Genomic DNA, 26,670 nt, shown 5'->3' with positions numbered 1-26,670 from the left:
GTAATTAAACTGTGAAGACAAATATAATATCTGTTTTTCTTTATTGGCATGCCTCAGAATTCACTTGTTTGCCATTTGCCTTGACTAGCAAACTTTAATGACAATCTTTTGAGGCTTCTTTACACAATACAGAAGCCAGTGTTTGTAGTGTGGTGTGAACTGACTGGAAATACTGAATTAAATTCACTGCATGCACCGGTGCCTTCAGTGAGGGCCCTCTTCAGCGCTCAGGCTTAGCTGCCACTCAAATTTACCAGGATTTTGCATGCTCACGAAGTGCTGCGCCAGCACAGGCCCAGCACTATCAAATCAGAGATGAAATTCTATCGTGACAGAGTTGAAGCACATCTAGAAGTAACCCATCCTGCTCACCTGCCCCATCCACAAAGAAATCCCTTTGCGAGTCATTCCCATTCATCACGGATTTTCAGCACCCATTCCTATTCTCCACCACTTTTTGCTACAGGCTAAACAGCTGCCATCCACTACTCTGTCTAGGACCAGGCTTGGCACCATCAGGGCAGTATCCATATGGGATCAAAAAAATCATAGAGCAAGACGACACAAAATTAGCCATCCACACTGCAAAACATTCAGCTGCTGACACTAAACCCCTCCAAGCAACACCCCATTCCGCAATTGCTACTTTTACCTGGTTGCTGACAAACCCTTGGTAACTTGGAGAGAGAAAGAAACTAAGTGCTACTAAAAATTAATCTTGCAAAGTAATTGAGAAGGGACAAGGAAACAGAGGATTATCTTTGAATAATCTTCTGCCTGCACGTTCACTTTTGGGAAGCTTATGGTAACAGTGGATGAATGCCTTATTTTATTTTTAGTTGAGTAAAACATGCAGATAGCTTCAGGACTGAAAGAGTTCATTAAAGTATCTCAAATTGTTATCCCTTGTAAAAAACATTAAACAAATTTTTCAAATACAGTTAGTTCCACTACCTGCTAATTAACTAACAAGTTACTGTGAATGTGATACGATGGATCTTTTCAGAAATTTTATCAACTATTTGCCCGAGTTTCTCATAAAACCACAATGCTTCTTCATTCTTCATCTTAAATGTTTTGCTTAGCTAGTTACAGGCACCAAGCTTTCTTATTTCATGCTTCTGCCCACTAAAATCCCCATCAAAAGGCTAAACTGTCTCCCCAAAATTCAGTGACAGTTCTTCACAAAGCAAAGCAGTTGGCCTTTCCAAGCCTCATTAATCTGTTTGAGCTGCCACAGCCAAGAGCTGAAGGGAAAAGCAGAGGAAACTTCAATTGGAAAATATTTTGACATAATTGACCCAGATGACAAACTAAGCTTAAGCACATGTCAAGCACAGGGAGTGGTACAAAAGCATCGGCAGGGTGATACAGGAAGTTAAATTAAGCCAAGGTGAAGTCAGAGCTTTGAGAACAGTGTATTTTTTGTAATTACTGCTAATTGAAAAAAGAAAAGATTCCTTCAGCCCAAGCTCTTAAGTAACAGCAAATAAAATGTCAAGAATGTTTTCTAACCTTGGGGTTTTTTCCCCACACCATAGTTGGAGCTCCTAACCAGTGCAAATAGTATTTTAGAGCAGTTTAGTACACATCATCTGTACCATCAGTTTGCTCGGTGTTAATGTCCTTAAACACTACTTACTGTCACGGATGGGTTTGGGTTGTTAATTTTTTTGTTTGTTTGTTGTTTTTTTTTTTAAAGATTGCTTCATTATGTTTACAACAATTAGTGTGTCTCAGCTGAATTGCAAGGGGTTTGACTTTTGGAGGTCTAAATTTTCTGAAAATTTAAGCTGGTTTTTGTCACTGTCACTAAGTGAGTTTTTGCCTTAGCTTTGATTTTAAACAGACAAATATTAAAAAGCACTAAGCAGCAAGAAGAAAAATTATGCTTCCAAAACCATTACAAGCATATAGAAGTTACATAATTTTTCTTGTTATTTATTTTGTAAACTCAGGTAATCTGCTTGTTGGACAGAAAACAGAACTCAAAGTCCCCCGTTGATATAATCCTGAGCAAAAGCCTCCTGAAATTAGCAGAAAGTCTCCCTCTGATTTTAGCAGGCTGAGTAAGTAGAAGGTAATGCAATGCAGGATACTATCAACAACATACATCCCTCTAGTATGCAGCATCCTGGGCTTATGGGCAACTCAAGGGGCAAAAGGATTTTGCAGTCCCCGTGGCCCTATGGGGACCCTCAGCTAAGGAACACATTATAACTGGGTGATGGAGTTTATCTGGGCAGGTACTGTGATGGTGCCTCCCAGCCTGACAACATAAGAGCAAACTTTAGTGTTCATTTTGAAATAGGTTAAAAACAAAAAAGTGCAATGGTTTTCTTATTTGGTAGTAAAGTGAATTATGTATGTACCACAATAACAGAAGAGAAAAAAAATTCACAGAGATTCTCTGCAAGTTGCTTCCCAGAAAACCAACAGAAAACCCGTGAAGAAAAGTAATATTCATTAGATTCTTAGCCCAACACAATGATACAGGATTTCCTAAAAATAAAATGTAGAAAAAAATTTAAAAAAAAAAAAAAAAATCCGAGAGGGCAGTCGTAACAAATCTAAATAAACTAACATGCAAGACAAATGCAGATATAATTTTTCTATGCCATACAGCAAGATACAGAAGTTTCCTCCAAAAATATTCTTATAAAAGCACCATAAAAATCATAGTGGTCTAATCAACATATATCTCAAAAAAGCAGGCAGTCAAAGCTGACCCTAAGTGCAGGAACTGTCAAAACAGTACAGAGAGATACCCACTACATAAACAGTCAAAAGAGGGGGAAAAAAGCCCACAGAAATAATACAGTGACAAAGGGTTTCATTTTCTTCATGTTCAATTTCAGAAAGCTAGATGACACCTAAAGCAAAAATGTCAGAGACAGTTATATATAACAGAGAGGTGTCATCAGCCTGACAGAAGCTGAAAATTATATCCCCCATCCTACGAATATTAGTGGGTCCAATATCTGTATACAATTTTTTTTCCTATTATTAAAAGAAATGCACAAAATATATGTCAGAAGAAAATTACAAATTTTGGGGCGAGCACAAAAAGGAGTGTGAAGAAGTAAAAAAGTGCATATAAGGCTGACTGAAATAAGAATTCAACCAGACCAAAAACTATTGATAAGTCAAGACTGATGTTCAATCCTGAAGAAAGAAAAAGTTATCCTAATTCATTCCTTCACACAGTCTTATACTCGCTTGTATCCATGACCACAAAACACTGAGAACTCTCCAAGAAGTTAAGAACAATTCAGTTGTCTTTTTGTAACAGAGGTTTGGGAGGGGGAATAATCAAGATGACCACTAAAACCCTGAAAAGCCTCAGTGCTGCGAGAGATTTAGAAAAAGGGGCGGTGGGAGGGAGCAGGAAGAGCCATCCCCTGGAAAGTAGTTGACAACCTCCTCCCCAGTAAATTTAGCAGATATATTGTATTACAGACAAAGAAAGTCAAGTGAAGGAATAAAAATAAACAATCCCCCTTAGGAATTATATGCAAGATTGCTTTGTAAAACAAACCCACCAACTGACTGCTTTCCTCTGGAAAAGCAAAAGGTCACCAATCTTGGTGAAAATATAGCTATAAAAAGTTTTGGCCAAATATCAAAGAGCTTGTTTACAAAAAGGCCACATTCATTGTAACACTAACCATTCAAACTTCACAATAGATTTCAGGAGAGAACAGGATGCAACGTCAAACGTCTGTTATCACGTTATTTTCTTCAGCTCCTCTGCCCAGAAATTACATCTAGACTTTGCCCATCTTCCAAACCTTATTAGAGACAAGTCAGACATGGGCTGGAGGCTGCGCTATTTTGACCATGCCTCATACAGCATTACGACAACCAGCCATGCCCAAAACACATGGAAATGTCACATTTTACCAGATTACATATAATCCGACCGAGTACCTCATTTAGCAGTCAGCTGTCCAAGCTGCACAGACATTGCATAGACACATCTGGAAAATAGTGCAAAGCCTTCCTGGAGCCAGGCTTGGGCAGAAGCGATACCTGTTGCACCCAAGCAGGACAGCCAACTTAGACAAGTACAGCACATTCAGCACTTCTTCAGAGTTGAACTTGCTGTGCCCATGTATCTTAAATGTAGCATGCAGACATAATAGGTCCATCTTCCAAAAATCACTGGACCAAGTAAGCGCTGCATGTAACATACTCAATTTCCTCTCAGGTTTCAAGACAGAGGGAGAGACGGCATCCAGCAGCAAATTCCCATAGCTAGAGCTGTGCCTCCTGTCTGCAGTCTGTTCTCGAGAAGGACCCAAGAACCTGAGCCACCTGAACTATCCTGAAAGAGTACAACAGACACTTTTCATCAAAGTTACTTATTTGGAGCAGGAGAGACTAGAAGGAAAACGCAAGCCTGAAAAGTAAATTATCAAGAAACACACTTCCATTTCAAAAAGCCTGATATCAGTTCCAGGGACAGATATTTCAGGCATAACGTAGAGAAGGGGAATATTAATAGGACTGTAAGCAAGAAAAATCCCCCCTCTCTCAAAAAAAAAAAACCAACCAAACCAAAAACCCACATATTCATCTTCTTCAGATTTATTGCAGGAACACATGCAGTGGAAATTAATTCATGCCTGTTGTGCTTTAAGAAGTGCTACAGACAATGATGTTTAACACATTTAGTACATGATGGATGTTGCCTTTTCTGTCCAGGAAGCAAATGTGAAGTTGGAGAAAGTGGGCTATGTTCCCTTCCTGGAGTCAACATATCCAAGGCTGGACATGCTCCAGAGATGTGATTCTTGAAACATCTGTACACTGAATATTTGGCCAGTTCCAGGCCAAGGGGTTTAAACCAACAGGGAATAAAAGGGAGTTTCTCCAAGCCAGCCACTTCTGCTGCAGCTTGTCAATGACAGGGGGGGTTGCACCATCAGAACTCCACCATGAAGAAAAGCATTTCATATCAGTGCATCTTCAGAGACCTCTTATTCAGCATGAGCCACCTTTTACTTTTGGACAATTAACTGCATTAGTAAAAATGTCTGATGTAGCTATGACTGATGAATACAGGATAGCAATAATGTTCATTTTTAACTGGTTTTTTTTCAGATTGCTGCCTCTTTTCCCCACACTATCAGGCATCAGTGCTTTGGGCGAGACAAAGAGGAATGTTTTCTTTTAAAGAGTGCAGGAGGAAAAGGTTGCCTTGTTTACCAGTAACTCTGGAGTACAAAGAACTACTTTGTCTTTATGGAAGAGGCAGTAAAGGTAGTGTTTCTTAAGGGCCGAGGTTTCCAAGGCTGCTCTCGTTGATGTGACCATGACCCAGAGGCCTGTCTGCAATAACGGGAAGCACAGGCAATGAAGGGCTGCTGGCTTCAGGGTCAGTGTGACTGCCTCTGCTCCCAGAGAGGACAGGATCCAGAGCTACAGTTACAGTGAGTCTGAAAGGATAGGCAGAGGAGGAAGCTGCGTCGAAACCAACAACACAGGCGGCTTTGTGAGTAAAGAGATGGTCAACAGACAAGAGTACGTGATCTTACTGCTGAGAAGGAGATACTTTTAAAATACTTAAACAAATGTTTTTTCTTGCACTTCATTAACATTCTGACACAGCTGCAAGGCTACCCCATGTGGAATCACTCTGCTATCTTTTTTTTCTTCCTATGCGTTGAAGCTCAGTATTATTATTAAATAACTTCCATTCATGTGTTTTCCATACAACCCACAGTGATCAATTACACTGATTCATAGGCAATGAAATCCAAAATTTTTCTATACTTAAAGTGTTTCTTAATGCTGAGAGAATATCCCACTTATATCTGGAGTACTCCTGGATAACTGATTTTGCAAACTTTCTAAAAACTGATGAAGTAGAACTATTTCCCCTGAAAAAAGGCAAATAGGGCAAGAAAAATCTGTAATGAAACATGAACAGTAAGATAAAGTGACTTTCCTGAAGAATGAAAAGGAATGTAACAGATGAGATGACAGTATTTCCTTGCAAGCAATTATTACAGTCAGAAGAGCTGCCCACTATCCAGAGTTGTATTTCATTTATACTGCTTTAAGAATTCTATTGTTTCCATTTTTAAAATCATTTTAAATAATACCCATAATCAATATGTCACTACACAGCTTACCCACCCATCCAACATATCATTTCTGTTCTATAATACAATAAATAATAAATTTTTAAAAAGCCTACAAGAAAGCACTAGTTCTTTTCATAAGAAAACACAAACATTACTTGATATTTACAAGGTGTTTGCTGTAGCATATATAATGATCACAAACATAAAGAGCCACTGGATTCTAGCACTGGAAATTGGTAAACTATCAATTGTTATGCAGGAGTTGAGAAAATGTAAGAGTAAATGGCCTACCTTCACTGCCAAGAAGTTGAGACCACTTTCGTGAGCCAAAGCTTTTGCTATCATTGTTTTTGAGCATCCAGGAGGTCCATAAAGCAGCACACCTTTTGGAGGCTGAATCCCCATTCGGATGAAGGAGTCAGGATGTTTGAGAGGCCATTCAACTGCCTGCTTCAATTTCAGCTTGACGTCTTCTAGCCCTCCTATGTCTGACCAAGATACCTGCAAAGCAGACCATTTTGCTGAATTCAGACAATGGAGCAAAACTATTAAAAAAAGAAAAGAAAACAAAAATGCTCTGTAGAATGCGTACTGTTTATTTCATGAATTTGTTTTTAATAAGTGACTTCTTCAAAAAGCCTTTTTTAAACAAGCAGCAGTTATCAATAAAGTCACACAAAGTAAAAGGGGATTAGACTTGCTTTATCCTGGAGTATGTAGGTAAAATATTTTGAATCTACTTCAAATGTCAATAACAGAACACAGAAAAATAACAATAAAATGACAGCATGATCATACAGGCAGCAACACTTTGCGTGATCACCAGCAAAGTCACAACTCAGTTGTCCCGGTTTTTTAATGTGATGCTGATGCAGAATTTGTAAATTACTTTGATGCCTTCCCTGAAGGAAAGGACTGTATGAGCTCAAGCTGGTTTTATTTATTGCTGCAGACTAAGGCCCTGATCCCAGCTGTATAATCCCACTAAAATGAACAAGACTGCGTGTTAGAAGTTTTGGCGGTTTCTCCACCTGCCGACACTATCACTCCCACATAGGACTTGGGCACTGCAGATTTGACTAGAAGCTTGAGAACAAACAATCCTCTGGACAAGTATCTACAGAAAAGAAAAACCACACACCAAAAAGCAACGCTCAAAGCCAACTGCAGTTAAAAAACAACTGCAGTTAAATTTGCTCTGCTGAAGACACAAGGCAGGCTTGTCAGGCATACATTGGGACAGAACTAATATGTCCTACCCAAAACAGCACACAGATCTAAAACCTGCTACACCTCTCCCCCCATCGCTGTCAGCAAGCCTGAGACTTTTCCCCACATCCCCCGTCCTGTTCTTCGTCCTGTCACCATCCATTCCCGTCCACTTCAAATATTAAGCATGTCAAAATGCACTTAAATCAAACAATCTTCTGCCTTAAAACACTATTCCAAAAATTTACTAGATATAAATCACTCTTCAGCTCTGGAAAGTCAGCTACACTCAAAAGGCAAGCAGAGTATTACTAACAGGCAATGTATCGCCTTTCTCCCGACTTGAAAACTGGTGTCGCTCCTGGCTTGTCACCATTGTTATTGTTCTGATACCAGTACACAGAGTGGAAACTAAAAATAGATAGTCCCTGAAAAAGGCAATTCAGTCTACTATTGAAGTGGAAGAAAAAGAGCACTTGGATGTGGTGCAAGCACTTTTGTGTAAGTCCAAGCAAACTGCAAACCAAATAAAACTTTTTCTCAACTGTCAGCCCTTGACACAGAAGAAAATTACAAAGACTGCAGAGAGCAAACAGCAAAGATCAATATGCATGGGTCAAGCCCTCAGAAATATTTTGAGTTTAAAGGCTACCTGGAAGGTGAGGAGCTGCCGATCTGCTGTCTGCAGAACATCATCTCTCTCACACCAGGAATATGTGACAGGAACTCTAGAAAAAAAACACAAACCAACTCTTTCTTTCTTTTAGTGACCAACAGTTTCTAGTTCTTAAATAATTACTTTATAAGCCTGGGGAAGTATGAAATATGTGGAGCTGATCACCACTGCCTACTAAGAAGAATCTGAGAGCAGAGGGATCTGCCAAAAGCAGGATTCCCTTATGGAAAAAAGGAGAAAAACAGAAAAGAAACACAAATTCAGTAAGGGTCAGAGCGAAGTTAAGACTGAATCAGACATAGAAGAGTATCCCAGTAGCAGGGGGAGGAAAAAATTTTAGCAGGGGCATTACCAAAGCAGGATGTCACTTCTGGTAACTTATAAGCCAACTTTTGCAACCTGCCAATATTCCCTTCTGACGTGCGGCTTCATACTACAAGCAAGACTAACTGCACAAATTGGATTAAAGGAATGGTAGCAAACAGACGAAAATGGGCTGTGCACAAGTCTCTAGTCTTGAAATGAAAGTGTTTGGATGAATTCAACAAAAACAGTAAAGGGACAAACTCCACAACACTGTGGAAAGGAAGAGGGAAATGAGTATAAATTCCTACCACTCAACTTGAAGCTGGGTATCTTGGGCTACCAACACAGTCAAAAGTGAGAGAGAGACTTTGCAGAGCAATTCAGCTGTAGTACAAACTCTCTTTCAGAAGTCAGACAGGTGGCCGCACACCCAGTTTCTCTCTCTTTCCTTTAGAGGGAACACATGGCAAGGAGATGTCCAATTTAGGCACCTCAGTTAAGTGCTTAAAGGTAAGAAGAATCCTCCCTTCCCACCTGAATTTTCACAATAAGACACAGAAATTCACCTGCAGATTTTTAATTACAACAAAGCAAACATACAAGTTTATAAAAAGTGAAGACGTGTGTCAGATACCTCACTTGCACCTTGCCAGGTTTCCACCCATGCAAGCCACGCCTTTTCACTTAAATTTCACAGTTGAGCAACTTAATTAAACTCAAGACAGTTAATCCCAATCTTCCCTTATTCTGAAAACTGGTGTTTCTGAGTCAGATCTGAAACACTGTCAGTGTTTTAAATTTCATTTAACAAACATATATTACCTATCCCTACAACCCTTAATTCTACCTAGCAGCTCTGTAAGCTGCACAGAACTGAATATTGGCACTTTTAAACAACTTTTTCTTAGGAAAGAAAACATACAATATAAGCTTTTCTCATTTTTCAGTGTCAATCCTTACTCATATCTGGTAAAGCATGGACCAGTCATTCCTATCATCATGTCTTTCTAGCTAGACAAAGATTTTGACAAACATGCACAAGAACTTCTTAAAATTAAGCAAGCCATCAGGAATTTTGTGTAACTTTCAGCAAAAGAAGGTGATATCCATTAGCAGTACTTTGCACAGATACAAAAAGCCAGGGAGAAAACACCTAAACGTTATTTTTACCCTCTTGCAAATATTCAGACTATTGCACGAGTCTTCTAAGGCATTATTCAAATGATTTTTCAGACCCACTACCTGTCATTTAACATCAACACAAGCAATAGAATTGTACAGAAAAGGTGAAGCAGGACCACCTTACAAGGTTGTTTTCAGTAATCTGGAGACTTATTCTGATTTTGCTTACATTTAGAACTGGGAAGGGGAGGAAAGGGAGACGACTGGGTCAGAACATACAAACAGAGCCACTAAATGTGAGCTTGCCTGTTATGAGTTAAAAAAGAAAATAATTAACCAGTCAAAAATTCAGGTAACTTATTTAGATTTCTATAATAGAAGGTGCAGAATTCAAGCAGCAATGGTATTAAAAGAAAAATAGCTAATAAAACACTATCTTCACATTCTGGTCAAGTCTTAAACAAAACTTTTTTTTGTTCCCCTCATTTCAAAAGGATAGAGATAGGCGGGGGGGGGAAAAACAGTCCACCAACAATAAAACACTCAAAAGTAATAATTCTTTTAGATTCATATAAGCTTGGAAGAACTAGGTGGATTGGTTTCGCACACAAATCTTCAGTAACTTCCCAACTGCAATTAACACAAATTCTAGTGTGCACATTTGGACAGCTAGCTACACTTCTTTTTACCTGCACACAAACTCAAAGGAAAGCTCTTGCAACATGAGCAATGAAGCGTGATACTCTGTCACTGTGGAAATGGTTCTAAAGACTAGCCTTGGGGCTGAGCTTACACATACAAAGACAGTGGTCTGCTACAGTGTGTAAGACACCAAGATTTCATTACCGCCGTAATCTTTAGCTCTCCACAGGTCAACAGAGCTCAGATACGATGCAGAGCAGCAACTCCCCAGAGGCTGTTAAGCAGCAGCAATAAAGAAATAAAGCAGACGTGCAAAGGATGTCTCATCCAGAACCTTTTGGCTGCAAAGACACAAATCTGAGCGTTGAGTTACAGTAAAGGGAGTGAAACAGGCAAGCAAAACCCATAGCACTCTACAAAAATTTCAGAAAGACCCATAGGAGAGGGAGGAATGGCAACTACAGTGCAACTCTCCAAAGAACTGAAGTATTAACTTCCTGATTTATAACGTGCATCCCCTCTCTCCTAAATCCCTGCTGCAGAAAAAGCAGCTTTCTAAAAAAGGTTGTAACACATAGCAAAGTTCAAGAACAGTTCTGTAAAAACAGAAAGCAAGATGCTACATGGAACCAGGCAGCAAGCATTTTGCATTTGCCTTTGTCACAGCCAATGTGCACTGTAATCGGAACACAAATGGAAGGACAAAAGAATGCAGAAAGCAGGAACACAAAAAAAGCACATGGTGATACCTCTGCCTTCAACACCTCCTCCTGCACACAGCCTCACTTTCTATCTACTGCCCCAAACTCACTTCATTTTGGCTGTTTTCCCCACCAGTAATTTTAAATATACTTGGACTAAAAAAGAGCTCCATTTATGTCAATGACAAAACCCCTAATAACTAGCTTGTCATAGAGCACTTTTCAGAAGCAGATTGCAAAGCAGTCTATAAAGGTTATCAAATAGCCTCAGACACCAAAAAGTGACTTGCCAAGGCCACCCAAACAAGTCACTTCTAATACATCTCCTTGTCTTTAGCTACTACCCCAAGTATAAGCATATAAACAAGAGGTTTTTCCAGGTTTTAAATAAAAGACTGCAAAAAAGCAATTTAGCCTAGTAGCCTTCTAAACAGCCAAGGAGCTAGTGCTCAATTCTAGGACCTAAAAAACAAACACTAATTTGAAAACTAAGTTTTCTTTACAGCCTGCTCAACGTTCTGCAGATTTCAGAGAACAAGTTCTGTGTTGATGAAACAATTTGGAGTTCATGACAAAACAAGTAATTATTTTCATTCAGTATCAGAGGTGATACCAGCTTCAAAAAACCCAACAGCCCATAAATGGCAAAGGTGTCATGTCTATAAGGGAAGGAGCCCCTCAATAAAATTTGTTTACTTGTGGCTTTATTTAGAAGTTACTTTGAACTCCTCTCATGCAATTGACACATGGCTACTGCAAAGCAATGAAATATGAAAAACCCCACCATCTGAAAAACAGGAAGTTCAAAATGACAAAAGTCTCAGTTTAATTCAGCATGTACATCAATGGTTTTACTTGTAACTAACTGCATATCCCAAAAGTTCTATCCACACCAAGGGGGCTGCCAAGTGAATAATATATCTGCAATAAACAGCAAAAAAAAAAAAAGGGTATTATTAATGTAACTCAGACTTCTGTCTTCTCTTTGGAAAAAAATCTCATAGCTGATAATTTATTTAGTGTTTGAAGTTATTTTTAGCAAGGATTTTTTAGATGACAAACAGTGTTAAGGTCAGACTCCAAAATCTGAAGGAACGTAACCCCTGATCTTCTAACAAATTTACCCACACAATTAATTGTCTAGCTGGATAGCTTCTAGGGCAAGGAGAGCAGGGGAAGAAAAGCCTATCCTTACAGACAGAAAGTATCTGCAGATTAATCAATACAGGATGATTGCACAAAGATACATTAGTCAGGGAAAACAAAAACAGAACAGAACAAAACACAACAAGTTTTAAGTTTCTTGAAGAAAGCTGGACTCCTATCTGGTTCACGCTTTCTATTTCTTTTTTGTTTCCCACACACCCAGCTATAATTTTTACATTTTTATAAGAATGCAGCAAAAGGTGTAAGTACAGCAGTTTCTGTTGGTATAAATTACTGCAGAGCACGTAACCTATCACAGTACACCACGGCCAACAGTCAACTAAGCAAAGTGTTGAATGGGAAAGTGGCTCAAGTCCATGGACTGAAAGCACTGTATTGAGAAGAGGGGTAAATCAGTAAAGAGGAAGAACTTCTTACAGAAATTAGGACTATTAGCATCAGTTCTGTGGCAAGCAAGTAATTTTAAGGTTTCCCATAGGTGTTGCAGGAGTAGACATTCAAGCACAGCAATATTAAACAGCAAAGCATTCTAGGACACAGCATCATCGACACAATGATGCAACTAATGGCTCTGCAGTTGCATTCATTTGGCTTATTAAGATACCTGGTTTCTACTGAAACTAAGTACTTCAGCATCCAATTAATTGCAAACATTAGCGAAATCAAACATACAACTTCAACCAGAGCAGTTAAATACACAACTTTACTCAAAGAAGCAAAAATAAGTCTGTAAAATTAGATTAAGACATACCTAAAAATCATTACTAGAAGCATGCAACATAAAATGTTGCATACTCCTCTTAAAAAAAGGTATCCAAGGAAATACAAGCTACAATACATTTTCTGCTACAATCTGTGTTCCAAACAACAAATCGAACATGTGAATTCTCTGGGTAACGGTACATTAAATACTAAGTGACTGGCACTCAGACACTAACAATCAGGTGAGAAGACGACATACTTATTTGCTAATAAAGAGCAAATTACACTAACCTAAGTTTAACAACGATGATAAATAGATTTATTTTTTTATTTCTTTTTGCTTGTGCATGTCTATAAACCACACAGTGGTCAAATTTTTCAAAATAGCTACGCTGAAGTACATGAATGAGTTTCAGATGTTTGCAAGTGTTCCTGCATCACGTCCCAAGCCCCCAGCAAGCAGCCCTAACCAGGGGGCTGCAGTTCGGGTTCCTGTTGCTTGCTTCCCCTGCACTGCCATCCCAGCAACCTAGCTGCAGCATAACCAAGTTCCTTCAACTAACCCATGGACCTGAGCTGACTTAGGGCACTTCCCCACCTCAAATACAAATGGTAATGCACTAATTAGGCTTGAGGGTGGTGGCGGTGGCGTTACAATGCTGGATTTACACTACTGTGACTTCCATGGACGGTTGTGTCAGTATCTCCAGATACTCAGACTGCTTCTGAGTATGCTCAGTTACCTTTGTTTTGGTAAACTGGCAGCTCTGCAGCCCAAAATAATGGTTAAACTGAATTCCAGCACCTCCTTTGGTAGGTGACGTGGGAGGGCACAAAACCTGTCGTATCCGGTACCTTAGATTCCATGTTAAAATCACCCCGGGGCACCAAGCAGATGGCCTGAAATTTACCCTACATCTTCAGAGAGTATGTATTATTTTGTAAAAACGCAGGTCCTGTCAGCGCAAAAGTAATCTGCACTATGTTGTTATCTTCCCTTCAATAAGGGAATGAATTTCAGTAGTATTCCAGTGACGCAGCTGGTGTTTAACTAATAAAAACAAGTGACAATCAAGGAAGCTGCTGGCAGGATGGTTTAGTGGACAACAGGAGCCTGAGTAGTAGGTTGACCTGGATTCAGAACAGGTTTCCTGCATTACCTTGAGACCCTGCTTCTATCTGTCTTTATTGTGCTGTTTAGCAGCACTCTATCCAGCACCAAATGGGCTGGTATGTCTAAAACGCACTGCACAGTGATAATGACATGAGCCCAAGAGCCAGTAGCACAATAAGCAACAAGAGAATTAGTAACTCTTGTTTCTCAGCAGAAGTAATTAGCCCTTGCAGATATTGATGCCACTACAGCATTTCCAGTAAAAGCTGTCACAGGCCAGCCCAGGCATTTCCAACCAGCACTTCACTGCACAGCGTGGACTCTTAACAAGCCAAGTGTGATATCCGAGCTGGCTGTGTGCAGCATCCTGTTCGCAGATTTTATTTCCCATTCCTATAGTTTGGGAATAAGGGTCTACAGTTGTGCAATCTAATTCCCAGATGACTCATCTTCATGCAATGAGACATAAATGTTTTCTTCTAGGGCTTGGGGAGCTGCTGAGAAACACCAGCACAACAGCTCGCAGAGTCAAGATTTAGTAAGATTAAATACAACATTTTCTTTTGCTGAATATTCTTAAGCCAGATCAGAGTCTTAAACCAGATCAGGTCCCCAGCCCAACTTACATTATGTCTGCTCCTGAACTACTATAATACATAACTGAGAGGGCAGTGAGCGGGGTAAAGATGAACCTGGCACCACCAAAAACACTGTTCGTATGATGACAGCCCCTGACAGGTTACCGCTTGGCAGTGATAACCTACCTGCAGTATCTAATTCTGCCCTCAGTTAAAACCACGTAATGCCACTGCAGACATACAGATCACAGCAGTATGAACTACATGTAGAATGAGTCAACTGCTCTACATAAAAATCACAGCAATCAATCTCTTCACAGCTTTGTTTCAATACACTTTGGTTACAACCACCAGCAGTTGGTTTCTGCTTAAGTTTGTGTCTGCTTTACAAAAGGCTCCAGCTTTCACCACTATTCAGGATCTGGTTTGAGCAAACATCTTAAGATTTTTACTCCATTTGAATGCACTCAGCATGTAAAACTACAGATCAGGAGATATGCTCCTGCACTATGAACTCTTCCTAAAGCATTAGGAACTTAAGCTTCTGTAAATGGGTCTTCAAAATTATAATTAAATAGACAAATACGCAAACAAAAAGATCATTTTTAACATTTATTAGTAACTTGAGGCTTCCACTTCACAAAATTCCTCTCTTTTGGTAGGGCACTTCAACACCTAACTGCAAATCTTAACGTGGCTCTAACAATGTTGCTAGCGTATTGCAAAAAATAACTTACTTTTGGCACATCAACTGCCACCTCCCTCATGGCACTGGGCCTGACATCATTCATCCCCTGCAGGAAGTCATTGAAAGCAATCATCACTGACCCAGCCACCTCGTTGTCTAATAGGTTAGGTCTTTTCCCCAGTGCTCTCCGCAATGCGTACAAACCTATTAAAAACAAAAAAAACATGGAAATATGTAGACTTCCTCCTGGTTCTCACAAACATAAAGTGTACAACACACAAACACACAGCAGCACTGGAAAGGAAATAATGTTCAAAAGAATGTCTCAATGCCGGGCCTTAACTAGGTCAAAGAACATGCAAGACACTTCTGATGAGAGAGCAGGAAAAAGGGCATTTAATCACCACAGACAGATTATAAACTAAATCTGTTCCAAAAAGACAGAACGAAACAGCCTTGTCCCTGTGTTCCTGGCAATGAAGCTAACAGGGCAAAACCTCTAAATGTCTATACATCAATCCGAACACATTTCTAAACCACAGAGGAAGAGGGGTAACTAATATTCAAGGCAAATGTTAAGTCAGCTCACATAAGACGTTCGCAACCTTGTCCATTCCTCTATTATTAGGACTGTGTTTTCCAAGCCGCTCTTAAACTGATGAGATTTCTTTTACTTTCATTGGAACCCTATTTTGCTACCTCGTGAGATGCCAGATACCTATATTTTTCTTGACACGCCACAAATGTTCCCTGCAACACTCAATGGCTCTTCATTCCCCTCAGTGATGACACCTTTCAAATGCAGGGATAGCTTTTACCTTCTCCTCTGTTTGGCCGAATCACTCACATACAATACCTATAAATCTCGATAGTAATTCCTAGCTTCCCTCTATAATTTGATCCTTCAAAAGCCACACAAGTCCCACCTACTCACACATCAATATATCAATACTCCTCAAGCAGGACCAAGCGATACCATCTGCAGCTCCCAGGCATTCCCAAGAGAGAGCAACTATGGTGCCTGTTGTGTAAGATGCCCAGAAGCATCACAGTTTTCCCACTGTATAATTATGCCTTTTAAGGTCTAATACAATTTGGAGTTCTATTGCTTCTATTTCCAACCCTGTTCTGTGAACTGAAACTGTTAAATATGCCATTTTGTGTATTTTTACATGATGAGTGTAATCTTGTATACAGGTATACACACATCCACACACATGCAGATATGTATCATCTGTTGTCACGTGTTACAAAAAAAAAAAAATGAGGCAGTTAGTAGAACACCAGTTTGCCTTGCATGACCATAAAAAGACAAACTTTTGTTAAATCTTTTTTATATTTAACCAAACAAAACATCAATCAGTGCTACATGAAAGGACAATAAAAGGGATAAGCTGTTTCTGAAAATAGACACAGTTTTAACTTTCAGCGGATTGTTGTCTTTTTTCTACAGAGGCACTGGTAGATGCAGACATGCAAAGTTTCTGACAATGACAGGAATTCTGCATTTCCTACAATATATATACAACGTGTGAAGAGATATAATATCTCCCCTGTGAAGCAGTACAGCTGGTGTCCCTCCATAAACTGCCAATTATGGCAGAGTCTGAGCACCTGCATTCAATACCCAGGCTCTTAATACAATAATGGAAAAAAAAAAAAAAGTTTGTAATTCAGGTTTCCCCTTGCACAGAACATCCAGAACTAATAAGATATATAAATAAAAACATTCCATGAGGCCAAGGAGAAAAATGAAAATCTGGTCACCAGAGGACAAGTATAAAATATAACTGACTCATTTTAACAAACCAGACAATTTTCATGTTATTCCTCCCCCCCTTTCTTCCTTCCTCTGAAACAGTTCATTTTAACAAACAAAAAACTTAAGCAAGACAAATAGGTCCACCCGCCCCAGATTTAAAAATTACATCCAAGCAAATAAAAAACTCATATTCTTATGAGTTTACATCTTATTCTAGTGTCATTGCAGCTAACACTTTGGGTGTGGGAGCAGGTATTGGGGTTGAGTCTTACGTTTTCTTTTTGGTGAAGCCAATTCACATGGCACTCTTGCTTTAAAAAAATGAAAGAATAAAAAATATAGCATTAAATTAAGTCATAGAGAAAGCAAGTAACTGATAAAGATCTCTGCTCCTCATTTCTATACATATCTGCTCCACCAGGTACCATTTTAGCCCACTGCCATTTGATGCATTTTAATCGTGTCATGGTTATCTTTTTTCCATGACATGAGGATTTCCTAAAACCAAACAAGTTTTATTTTAAAAATTGAGAGAGAACAGCACATAAAAACACTAAGGAGAATACTGCTCTTAAGGTTTGTTACTGCCAGTGCTACTAGGAGTATGAGTGAAATTTCAGTCCTCAGCAGTGGGTTTGAAATGCAACAGCCTTGATCCAGAACAGGAATAAAGAGGTCACAGCTTTCCAAACAAAGCCTGAATTCATTTCGGCATGTGCACGCACACGCCACTGCACAGGTCAGCATTTAATTGAAACAATGTTTTACATTAAAACAATAATAAAAAACAGATTGAAAAAGAAAGCATGATTCTTCCTGTTTCCTCCTGTTATCATAATCATTCTTTCCTGCACTTCAGATTGACCTCTAACCAGAGGGGGGGAACAAAGTCTTATTAACAGGAGAAGGATACAGCCAGTGGCTTGCTGGAGGCAGAAAAACACATCCTTGTCTCGAGACACTGAAAGATGTATTTAATGTAGGGAAATGCAGGGTAGGGTGCAAAACATGCTGCTAGAAGCAATGCAGAGGCAAAGGAGGTGAAACACTACAGCAAACCCAAGTTTATCACTACAGAAGTTATAACTCAGATAAACTGAAGATTCAGACATAGCACCTCAGAAAACATCGAGCATCTCAGCTTAGCTGTTAAGTATCTTTCACATGGGAATGTTTTGGTTTGAGTATATGTGATTGCTGTAAACGGACTCTGTGCACAGCATTTGTTTCAGCTTTGCTTGCTCCTTTTTAGATGCTACTTCATTCTTAAGGACTAATGAGTATCAATAGCCTTTTGGCAATGACTGACAAGGCTCAGAAGTGGGTGAATAGGTGTTCACTGTTTTATTCCAATATGAATCCCTGCCGTATGGTCAGTGGGACTGTTTGCACAGGCGTGGGCTACCTATTTCTAGTAAGGGGATACATGACTGGTCCCTAGGACTACCCTATACAGAGCAGAAACTTAAGTCGGAAGGCAGCCTTTGCAACAGTGAACAACACTGATTCTCAGTGGAGTATAAATGGAAAATCCCAGCTTAAAAAAAAAGAAAAGAAAAAAGCACAGTAAGTCATGCATGATTACAAACAATGGAAAATAAACAATTTGTTCCAGTCCAGCAACTGTGTGCTCTACCTCACCAACTCATCCTGTCTGTCTAGAACAGAGGAAACCAAGTGGACAGAGGGGAAAAAAACCAGCAGAACGCCCTGTCCTGGAACAGATGATCCTTCTTTGGTACCAGGCTATGCATGAGGTCGATAGCATTGTTTCCCTGTAAGATTTTCTTGCTCATAGCTTGGCTAAGTGCTGGCACATTAGATCATAATCACAAATGTCTGAGCCTAAAAATAGACTCTATGACACTGCTATATTTGTCAGAGTCTGTGTATAATTATACACTACTGTAAATAATAGAAAGCATCCACATAAAACGATGAACATATATACTTCAGATTTCAAAAACAGAATATACACAACACTTGAGGAAATTAACTGAACAAAACGGAATTGTTAATCATGCATCTTTCACTGCCCATCAGCTATTTCTTCCACAAATCCATCTTGTCTGGACTTACTCTACCAGAATCCCAATACAAGAATTTGTAAGTAGCTTCAAAGAAATTGTAATGTTCTTGAAGATTGTTTATAAAAGGAAATGTTTCTTCTTTCGCTGCTAATCTGGCACTTCCCTCCCAAATTATTATGGCCAAATCCAGAAGACGCATACCATTTCTCCCTGTAATAGCTGTCAGATCCAACATGATACTCTCTTGCATGGCTGGAAGTAGAATGCTCAACAGCACATAGAAAGATTTCAGCTTCCTAATGGCACTGGATGGGGCATCTTCCTCTAACTTCTAAATCTTTACATACTATACTTCAAAATTTAACAGTTTTATGCATAGAAAAAGCATTTCATATAACTTAAAAACTTTAGAAACCTGACTTCACAGGCAATGGATACAGAAGTTATTCCAGTGTTTAATATTTCTGAGATAAAGAGCTCTTCTGCTTTATATTTGGCAATTTTTAATCAGCATGGCCTTCTGCACTCATTCATGACTACCCCCAAAATCATACCGGGAAGTCTTTTATAGAACTTCAAGTATCATATACTACAAATCACATGTATTCTTGAACATATCATAGCATCATAAACAAAAGGGAATTTATAGCACTTCATTATATCAAGATATTGGATGGTCAAATCCAAGAAAAAAAAATAGTGAACGTGTAGGTATGTTCTTTGCAGTTACACATAAATGTACAGTAACACAGACAAAGCCTGTTTGCCTAGCAGATGGAAGCCTCGCCATCACCTGGTAAGGATCACCGTTCCACTGAGAACATCCCACAGACACATCCTCACCTGTTCAGTTGATCTTTCATCCTGTGCAGACCCAGCAAACCAGCTCTCCTACCCATCACGGTGAGACAGCACTAGGTAGAAACAAGAGCAGCTGCCACAAGCACTGAGGGACAGCAGGGATGTGTCGAGGCAAAGGCTCTTTTTCCCTTTACTCCCCAGATAATGGAACAGTACCAGGCAAGCACCTGATGTCTGTGGACTACTAGCAAGCTTTCCTCTGACCTGGAGGCAGGAACCACCATTCCCAATAGCTGAAAAATTCAGATGTGTTCTTCTGTTTGCATCCTAAGAAAATTCTACAATTTGGAGGGGGTTTTGGTGTGTTTTGTTTTGGTTTTTTTGTTTTGTTTCATTGATTTTGTTTTGTCTTTTTTTTTTTCCCTCCAATGTACATAAGTATGGAATCAAACACAACAAAATATTTACCAAGGAATTAAAAAAAAAAAAAAAAAATCCATGCACCAGACTCCTATAAATATATTTTTAAACTTATTATTTATTTAATCTGTACATAAAATGCATGCCTATTTAGAAAACATTTCAGGAAGCAAAAACCCTTACTTTTGGTCTTGAAACGATCTTCTGCAATCTGTCTTTAGCTGCCAGTGCTATACGGGAAAAATCTCTGAAGAACTTTCATATACTGTTTGCAGAGGAAAGATAATGCCCTTAAATCCCTTGTAACCATAACATTGCAAATTCACTCGGCTAACCTGAGCACTAATCTACTGTAGGGATTATGTACAGGATTTATAGTCCTTCGTGAAGAGCTCCAGCATTTGCTGGAACATGTCTATGGAGCTGACTAAAAGTTGCTGAGAGGTGCGACAGGGGAGGGAAAGGAAGGAAGAACTTTATTTTCAAAAATTCTTTCTTACAGGAAACAGTTTATTCGCAGATCAGGTACACACACATCATTTATCCTAAGACAATGACAACAGAGGGAAATAAGGAATACCAGACTGCTTGTTTCTAGCCTTCTCTCATACATAAATATACCTTAGCTAAGGTTAGTCATACGTGTGTCAGAAGAAAAATAAGGACTGCCATGCTACCAGAATAGGAAGGGCAGAAAGACAAGAAGCAACAGTTAGTGCCTAAATGCCGGTCTAACTGTGATTAGGAATGTTGTCAAATCAGAATATAGCTAAAATTTAAAGTCAGGAGACCTGTGAAAACTTTGCCTGAAAATATTTAAGCTCTGCCCCCCCAATAGAAGCTATTCATTCTACATACAAATGCCTACTGCTAACTGATTTTACTCCTGCATAACTAACACAGACATATAAATGAAGCTACATTTCACCAGAGGATCTTTTATGATCTTTTATCAATTAAACAAAAGAACTAAGACTGCTTTCAGATCCTCAGTCTGCTATTATATATTCCAGGAAAACGTTTTACCTGGAGCCTGAGAGGGAGTCAGAAAACATTGAACTTTTCTCCTATATTACCATTTCTACACAAATAGCTTGCCTGAAGTATAGCTGATGCTAGCTTACTCAGAAAAAAAGCACAGCTATGGAAAACATCATTGTTTACTCAGATACTGAGAAAGCTTGCAACTTTGCAACCTGAGGATGAATATCTATTCTAAACGGGTTAGATCGGATCTTTCTAAAGCCAGCAGAGCAAGATGGAGTGAGATGAACCGTAACACAATCAGTACCTCCCCATGCACTATGAGGGGAACGTAACTCCTACAGATTTTTAGTATGGGAAGAATTGCACCTCAAATGTATTTGAAACAGAGTCTGTTACCGTTGCTGTTGAAGTTACATTTGAAACCAGACTCAGCACAAAAGCTGAAAGGAAAAAAAAATGCATACCAATTGCTTCACAGAGATGACACTGTACTTGAGTTCTAGACGTTCCCATATTATGGTCACTCAAAGAACATAATAGCAAAGCAACTGATTAAACAAAATTTGAAGAGAACTAAGGAGAGAAGCGTTAGCCAAAATTCAAAAGATACCTTATCTAAAAACACAACTGCGTCAAATGAAATTCTGCCTAAAACAAGACAAAGTGGCATAAATGAGTACCAGACACATCATGAAAAAGCAAAACAGAGAACAAAATGAAAAATGATTGCCTTTCCAAAATTAAAAAAGTTACTAAAGGCTTCTTCAGATGTAATACACCTTTCAAACAAATAACTTCCCCAAGAGTATGCTTCTGTCTTGGAGAAAAAATAGTTTTAGTCCAAATACGTAATTCCAATTCATAACTGGAGCCTGCTCCAGAACCAGGAAATAAAATAACTTTCTGTATCACAAGGAACCAAGTCTGAATCACCAGCGATAATTTAATGCCACGTTACTGGAGGGCTGCAGTGAACATGAATTCTGTTAGTAAGAGAAAAAAAACACTGCAGTGCTTGTGTGCTGGTCAGCAATAACAGTGAGCATGGTTATGCTAATTCAGCCAGCAGGAGGTGGAAAGTTAGAAAAGACATGATGAGAGAGGAAGAAGGAAGCGTGTAAGTCTGCAGAATACCTTCCAGTTAGGAAAGTGCCAGTTAAGATGAATGACTCCACGTACAGCATGTTTCATTACCAAGTAAAAGTCCACAGATTTGCCAAGTCCTTCTCAGAGATTAAAGGTCAGGAAGTTGTCTTCAGTTCTTAGATATGCAAACACTTTAAAGTTAACACAGGGGAGCAAGCAGCTCAGATCATTGTGGAAAAAATACAAACCTATAGGATAATTTAAAAGATCGTGGACTGAAGTGTGTCTTCAAAAATCAGTTTAGTGTCGGTTAAATCATTTTCATTCATTCAAAGGTGCTAGACTGCTGAGAATTTCTGCTGTTGCTACAGGAATAACATCGCTTGGCACACAGCTCTTATCCAGCTACACATCCCGGGAGCTGAAGCCCCTGAGGAACACAAAACCAGATAAGTAGAATAGCGCCTAGCACACCACTCCTGTCAATGTGACTTCGAGCTGGGTTACCAACACTGCACTGATTCCCAGGTCTAGAAAATAAACTGTCTGTTCACACCACAGCTCAGCCAATGACCCAGCCTAAGACAGCCTAATGTCTGCCCTAAATTTATCATGTTCTTAAGCAAAATGATATAGTGTTCAATTTTCACGATCTGCAAGCTGAGGAATGACGTTCTGACTGCCATTTCCCAGCCCACTGCTCTGCACAGGTAGGGCTGCACCCACGCAGGCTACTCTGGCGTCCTGCACCCCTTCACCCTTCAAACCGAACAACTTGTTTTGGGGCTGACCCTCCAATCCATTCAAATGCAGAAGTTTCTATATGTATTGCCACACATTAATAATATAGTTTCTTCTGTACCACTGAATCTGCAAAAGCAAGAACACAGTGTATCTACCATGAAGGTTAATTTAAAATATTACTAACAGTTATTGATCAACTCTTCTGAAAATATTCTTTATTTCCTGCTTATATAAATATCGGCAGACAGAATGGGATGTGCTTTAAACAGGTTATAAAGTACTCAACACACACCTGGGTATATGAAGTCAGCAGGCCCATCATCCAATTAACTGCAAGCCAGTTTCAGATAAAAACACACTTAAAATTAGTTATGATGAAAACCGAAAGTTCACATGCCCTGACTGCAGTAAGTGCAACATTCTCCATACAAAAACAAAAATCAAGTACCATTACAAAACAAACAAACATTAAAAAAAGCGAAAGATTTTATGTAAGAGAAAATAACTACAAAAAGGAACATAACGTGCACCAGCATCTCTTCAGAGAGGCAAACAGAGCAAGACTTTTTCTCTCTGGATACAAAGACAGTTGCACTAAGGAAACATCTGTGCACTCAGCATATGCAAAGACATGGGGGAAAAAAGGAGATTTAGAAATTTTCCAGTCACATCAGAATGACGCTGAACCAAAGTAAAAGGGTGAGAATCTAACCCTATGCAGCTGAAATAATCTTTGTGGAATCTTGGGAAAGTAGACATTTAAAATAGTTCAACTAAGACAGCCATTTTAAAACCAATTCTGACTTTGTCTTTGCCCTGAGATGTTGGGGGGAAGAAATCGTAAGAAAGAGGGCAAGGGATACCACGGACAAGAATAAGGTCAACACACCCCACCCAGTCTCAAGCATGCTCCTTCAAGCCGCTCAGCAGCATCCAGATGTAGCCACTTCTGCACGAAAACCATCATTCTGAGTTAGTGCTCTAAGAAACAATCAAAAAACATATGTTGCAGTCTGATTCCAAAAAAGCCACATTGCTTTGTTATGTGTGCGTGCAAGCAAGGACACATTTGTTCATAACCTGTTAAGATGGAAGACTAGGTCAATTGCTTTGGTTTAAAAACAGCTTCTGCATTAAGGACCCAGCTTTAAAATTACAGAACACAACACTAACTTAAAACTCATGAATGCTGAAGATGGGGATTGGATTTTCTTGGTCTTCTTACACCATAAATTAACATGATGGAACACAGTGTCAGAAAACTCAATTGTTCCAGTCCAAAAATTAATTTGTAGCTTTACTTCTGTATTGTGTCTGGACTTTTCAGTGCATTTCAAAATCCAGTGTTCTGCCATTTCTGAAAAAATCTCTCAATTTCATAAGAACACATTTTTTGGTATTGACCATCTGACTATACATGTTATTAATACTCCCCAAACCCCCCGCATTTTCTACATGACCTTTTTCTGAAAAGGCAAGCAGCCTTTCCCACCTCATTCTGAATGTCTCATGGGAACCAGTATTCAGTTAGAGAATGCAATAGCAGATCATTTGCAACAGCATAGCTTCAATCTTTTTCTGTGCTAAAATAAATAAATAAATAAATAACAACACAGACATGGTATTTTCAGTCACTTTCCGCAAGGGAATAAGATAACTCTAGCATGTCAAGCAGTGCTTTCCCTTTAAAATCTGTAACTGCAATCAGTTAATTTGAAAACAAACCAAAAAACACCCTGCAAAACAAACAATCCTATTGCCTTGGCCATCAATTGCCTTTGTCAAAATCTACACTTCCAACAGTGTCTCAGCCCACATTCATACATTTAGGATTATAATCCAAGAAAAATATTTACATTTGTTGTACACCCCCAGCAGAACTCAGGTCCAAATCTTGTTGGGAAAGGTTCAGATTGAACCTTTATGGCTTAAAGAAAGGATAGATATTCTTGATGCCCTAACACTAGGCTGTTTCATCAAGACTGTGACTGAGCTGAAACGAAGAGCTCAGATTTGAGATACAAGGCTGAGAAGCCACATATTGAACGCAGCGTTTGTCTAATTGAAAGACCAGTCAGTGGCTGGTCCTCAGGGTGCACAGAGACTCACTGTTAATCACATTAGCCCAAATGGCTCACGTTTCCTGCAGGTGGCCAGGCTACCAAAACTGCAGAAGCTGGGGGGGGGGGAACCCACATTGATCTAACAAAGAGACATTCCTGGGTTTCAGGGGAATTTACTTCCCTGTCAATTACAGGGAAAAACAAAAAAACTAGGAGCCAGCCCTTCAATTGCCTGATTATTTTTTTTTCCCCTTTTTAATGCAAGCGGATTGCAGAAATTCTTTTGGGGGTCATAAAAGATACAGCAGGAAGTTTCTCAGCTCCAAAAAAAGCCAAGTCCAGTATCCCTCTAAATAACTTACACTGTTACAGATCTAGTATCTACATATAGTCAATATACAGATCTACCGATTGCACAGGATAAAGACTCTCCATCCTAGCTATATTATTCATCAGAACACAAGGGTAATAAAAGGGCCAAATGAACACCATAGACAGTAAGATCTCCAAACAACAGGACTCTTAAAATTATGAACATAAGACAAGAGACCATATCATATGTCTATGCAAGTAGCTTCACAGATTCATCAGAGTAATGCTGATTCATACTGGTCAAAGATGTAGCTCAATTTCTCATTTCTGTAACATTTTTTGTAACAGCCAGCTGAAGCCAGTGAACCCTTATAATCCTAAAGGCTAAGCAAAGTGAAAGATACCTTTAACTGTATTACAATCAGGCAATTGAAGAAAAAAACCTTTGATGCAAAACAAAGCGATTAGTGCTTCTTTCACAGAAGTCTCAAAGTTTCAGTGGTTGTAATGCAGCATCCTCACTGGAACCAAATAGATGTTATTGCAAGAGACACCACTATTTAAACAAAGACATTTGTTCTTCCTCTCCTCATGATGCTATCTTATCACAGTCCAAGTGTTTTATATCAGCACACTAAAATTATGTGTAATGAACAAGGATGTTCAAGATAAAGAGTTTAAGAGTTACAAAGCAAATACTTCCTTTCTCTGTAAACAATGACTGAACCCACTTCTTGAAGAAATCAAGCTATATTTATATTCACCCTCTTGAAATGCTACAGGCAGCCATAGAAGGATAAGTTTATAATAAATTGCTATATTTGGAAACCTTTGTTGCTAAGCATCTTCTAACATTCAGTACAGTTTATACCATTCATGTCCCTGCTACATAATTAACATTTCATATGTTTTTTTCAAAAAACAAAACAAAAAAAAAGTGCAGTGCTTATCTTTGTTGTTAAATTAAAACCACTATAATTTTTTTACGGAATTAATAAAAGACTGTGTGGCCAATTAATTAAAGCAGAAGCAACAAGATCTCAGGGGCGTACAAACACTGACATTATGTACAAGGATATGGCAGAGTCTATCTTCTAGACACTGCCTCTGTTTGAGATGAAACAATTCAGAAGGCAGCTGTTCACACTACAAGGTAGTCTACTAAATAACTTAGGACACACTAGGCCTCTCCCAGTCTTAAGAATACAACTTTCTCAGCTGCACAGATAACTAAGCCCTTTTCTTGTCAAGAATTCTGTCCATGTAAATCCCTCAGAGGGTACTCAAGTCCTCAAGAGTCTACCATGAGGAGCTCATTGCAAGCTGATGTCCACAGGATGTGGTCCAGTACCCATAACGGTATTTGCAGGTTTTCTGTGCTATGCTGTTAACCTATACGAAAGCATGCAGGTAATTGTGGAACTCACAAGCATATTGCTAGGCAGCAGATAATCACAGCAAATCCCAA

The 26,670-nt window shown here is 39.1% G+C and overlaps 1 protein-coding gene across 1 annotated transcript in view; it reads right to left on the bottom strand.

Moving 5' to 3' along the window:
* The window catches only part of SPATA5 (spermatogenesis associated 5), a 203,453-nt gene that overhangs the window by 160,753 nt on the left and 16,030 nt on the right, over nucleotides 1–26,670 (bottom strand). The window contains exons 10-11 of the mRNA XM_010575615.1: nucleotides 15,047–15,201; nucleotides 6,384–6,593 (exon numbers count right to left, since the gene is read on the bottom strand). Of these exons, the coding sequence (XP_010573917.1) occupies nucleotides 6,384–6,593; nucleotides 15,047–15,201 (365 nt within the window). The remainder of the gene's footprint in view (nucleotides 1–6,383; nucleotides 6,594–15,046; nucleotides 15,202–26,670) is intronic.

The sequence above is a fragment of the Haliaeetus leucocephalus genome, unplaced genomic scaffold (genome assembly GCF_000737465.1).
Source record: "Haliaeetus leucocephalus isolate CR32 unplaced genomic scaffold, Haliaeetus_leucocephalus-4.0 Scaffold484, whole genome shotgun sequence".
NCBI classification, from domain to species: domain Eukaryota; kingdom Metazoa; phylum Chordata; class Aves; order Accipitriformes; family Accipitridae; genus Haliaeetus; species Haliaeetus leucocephalus.
Note: the sequence above shows the minus strand (reverse complement) of the source record. Positions and strands in the feature narration are given on the sequence as shown.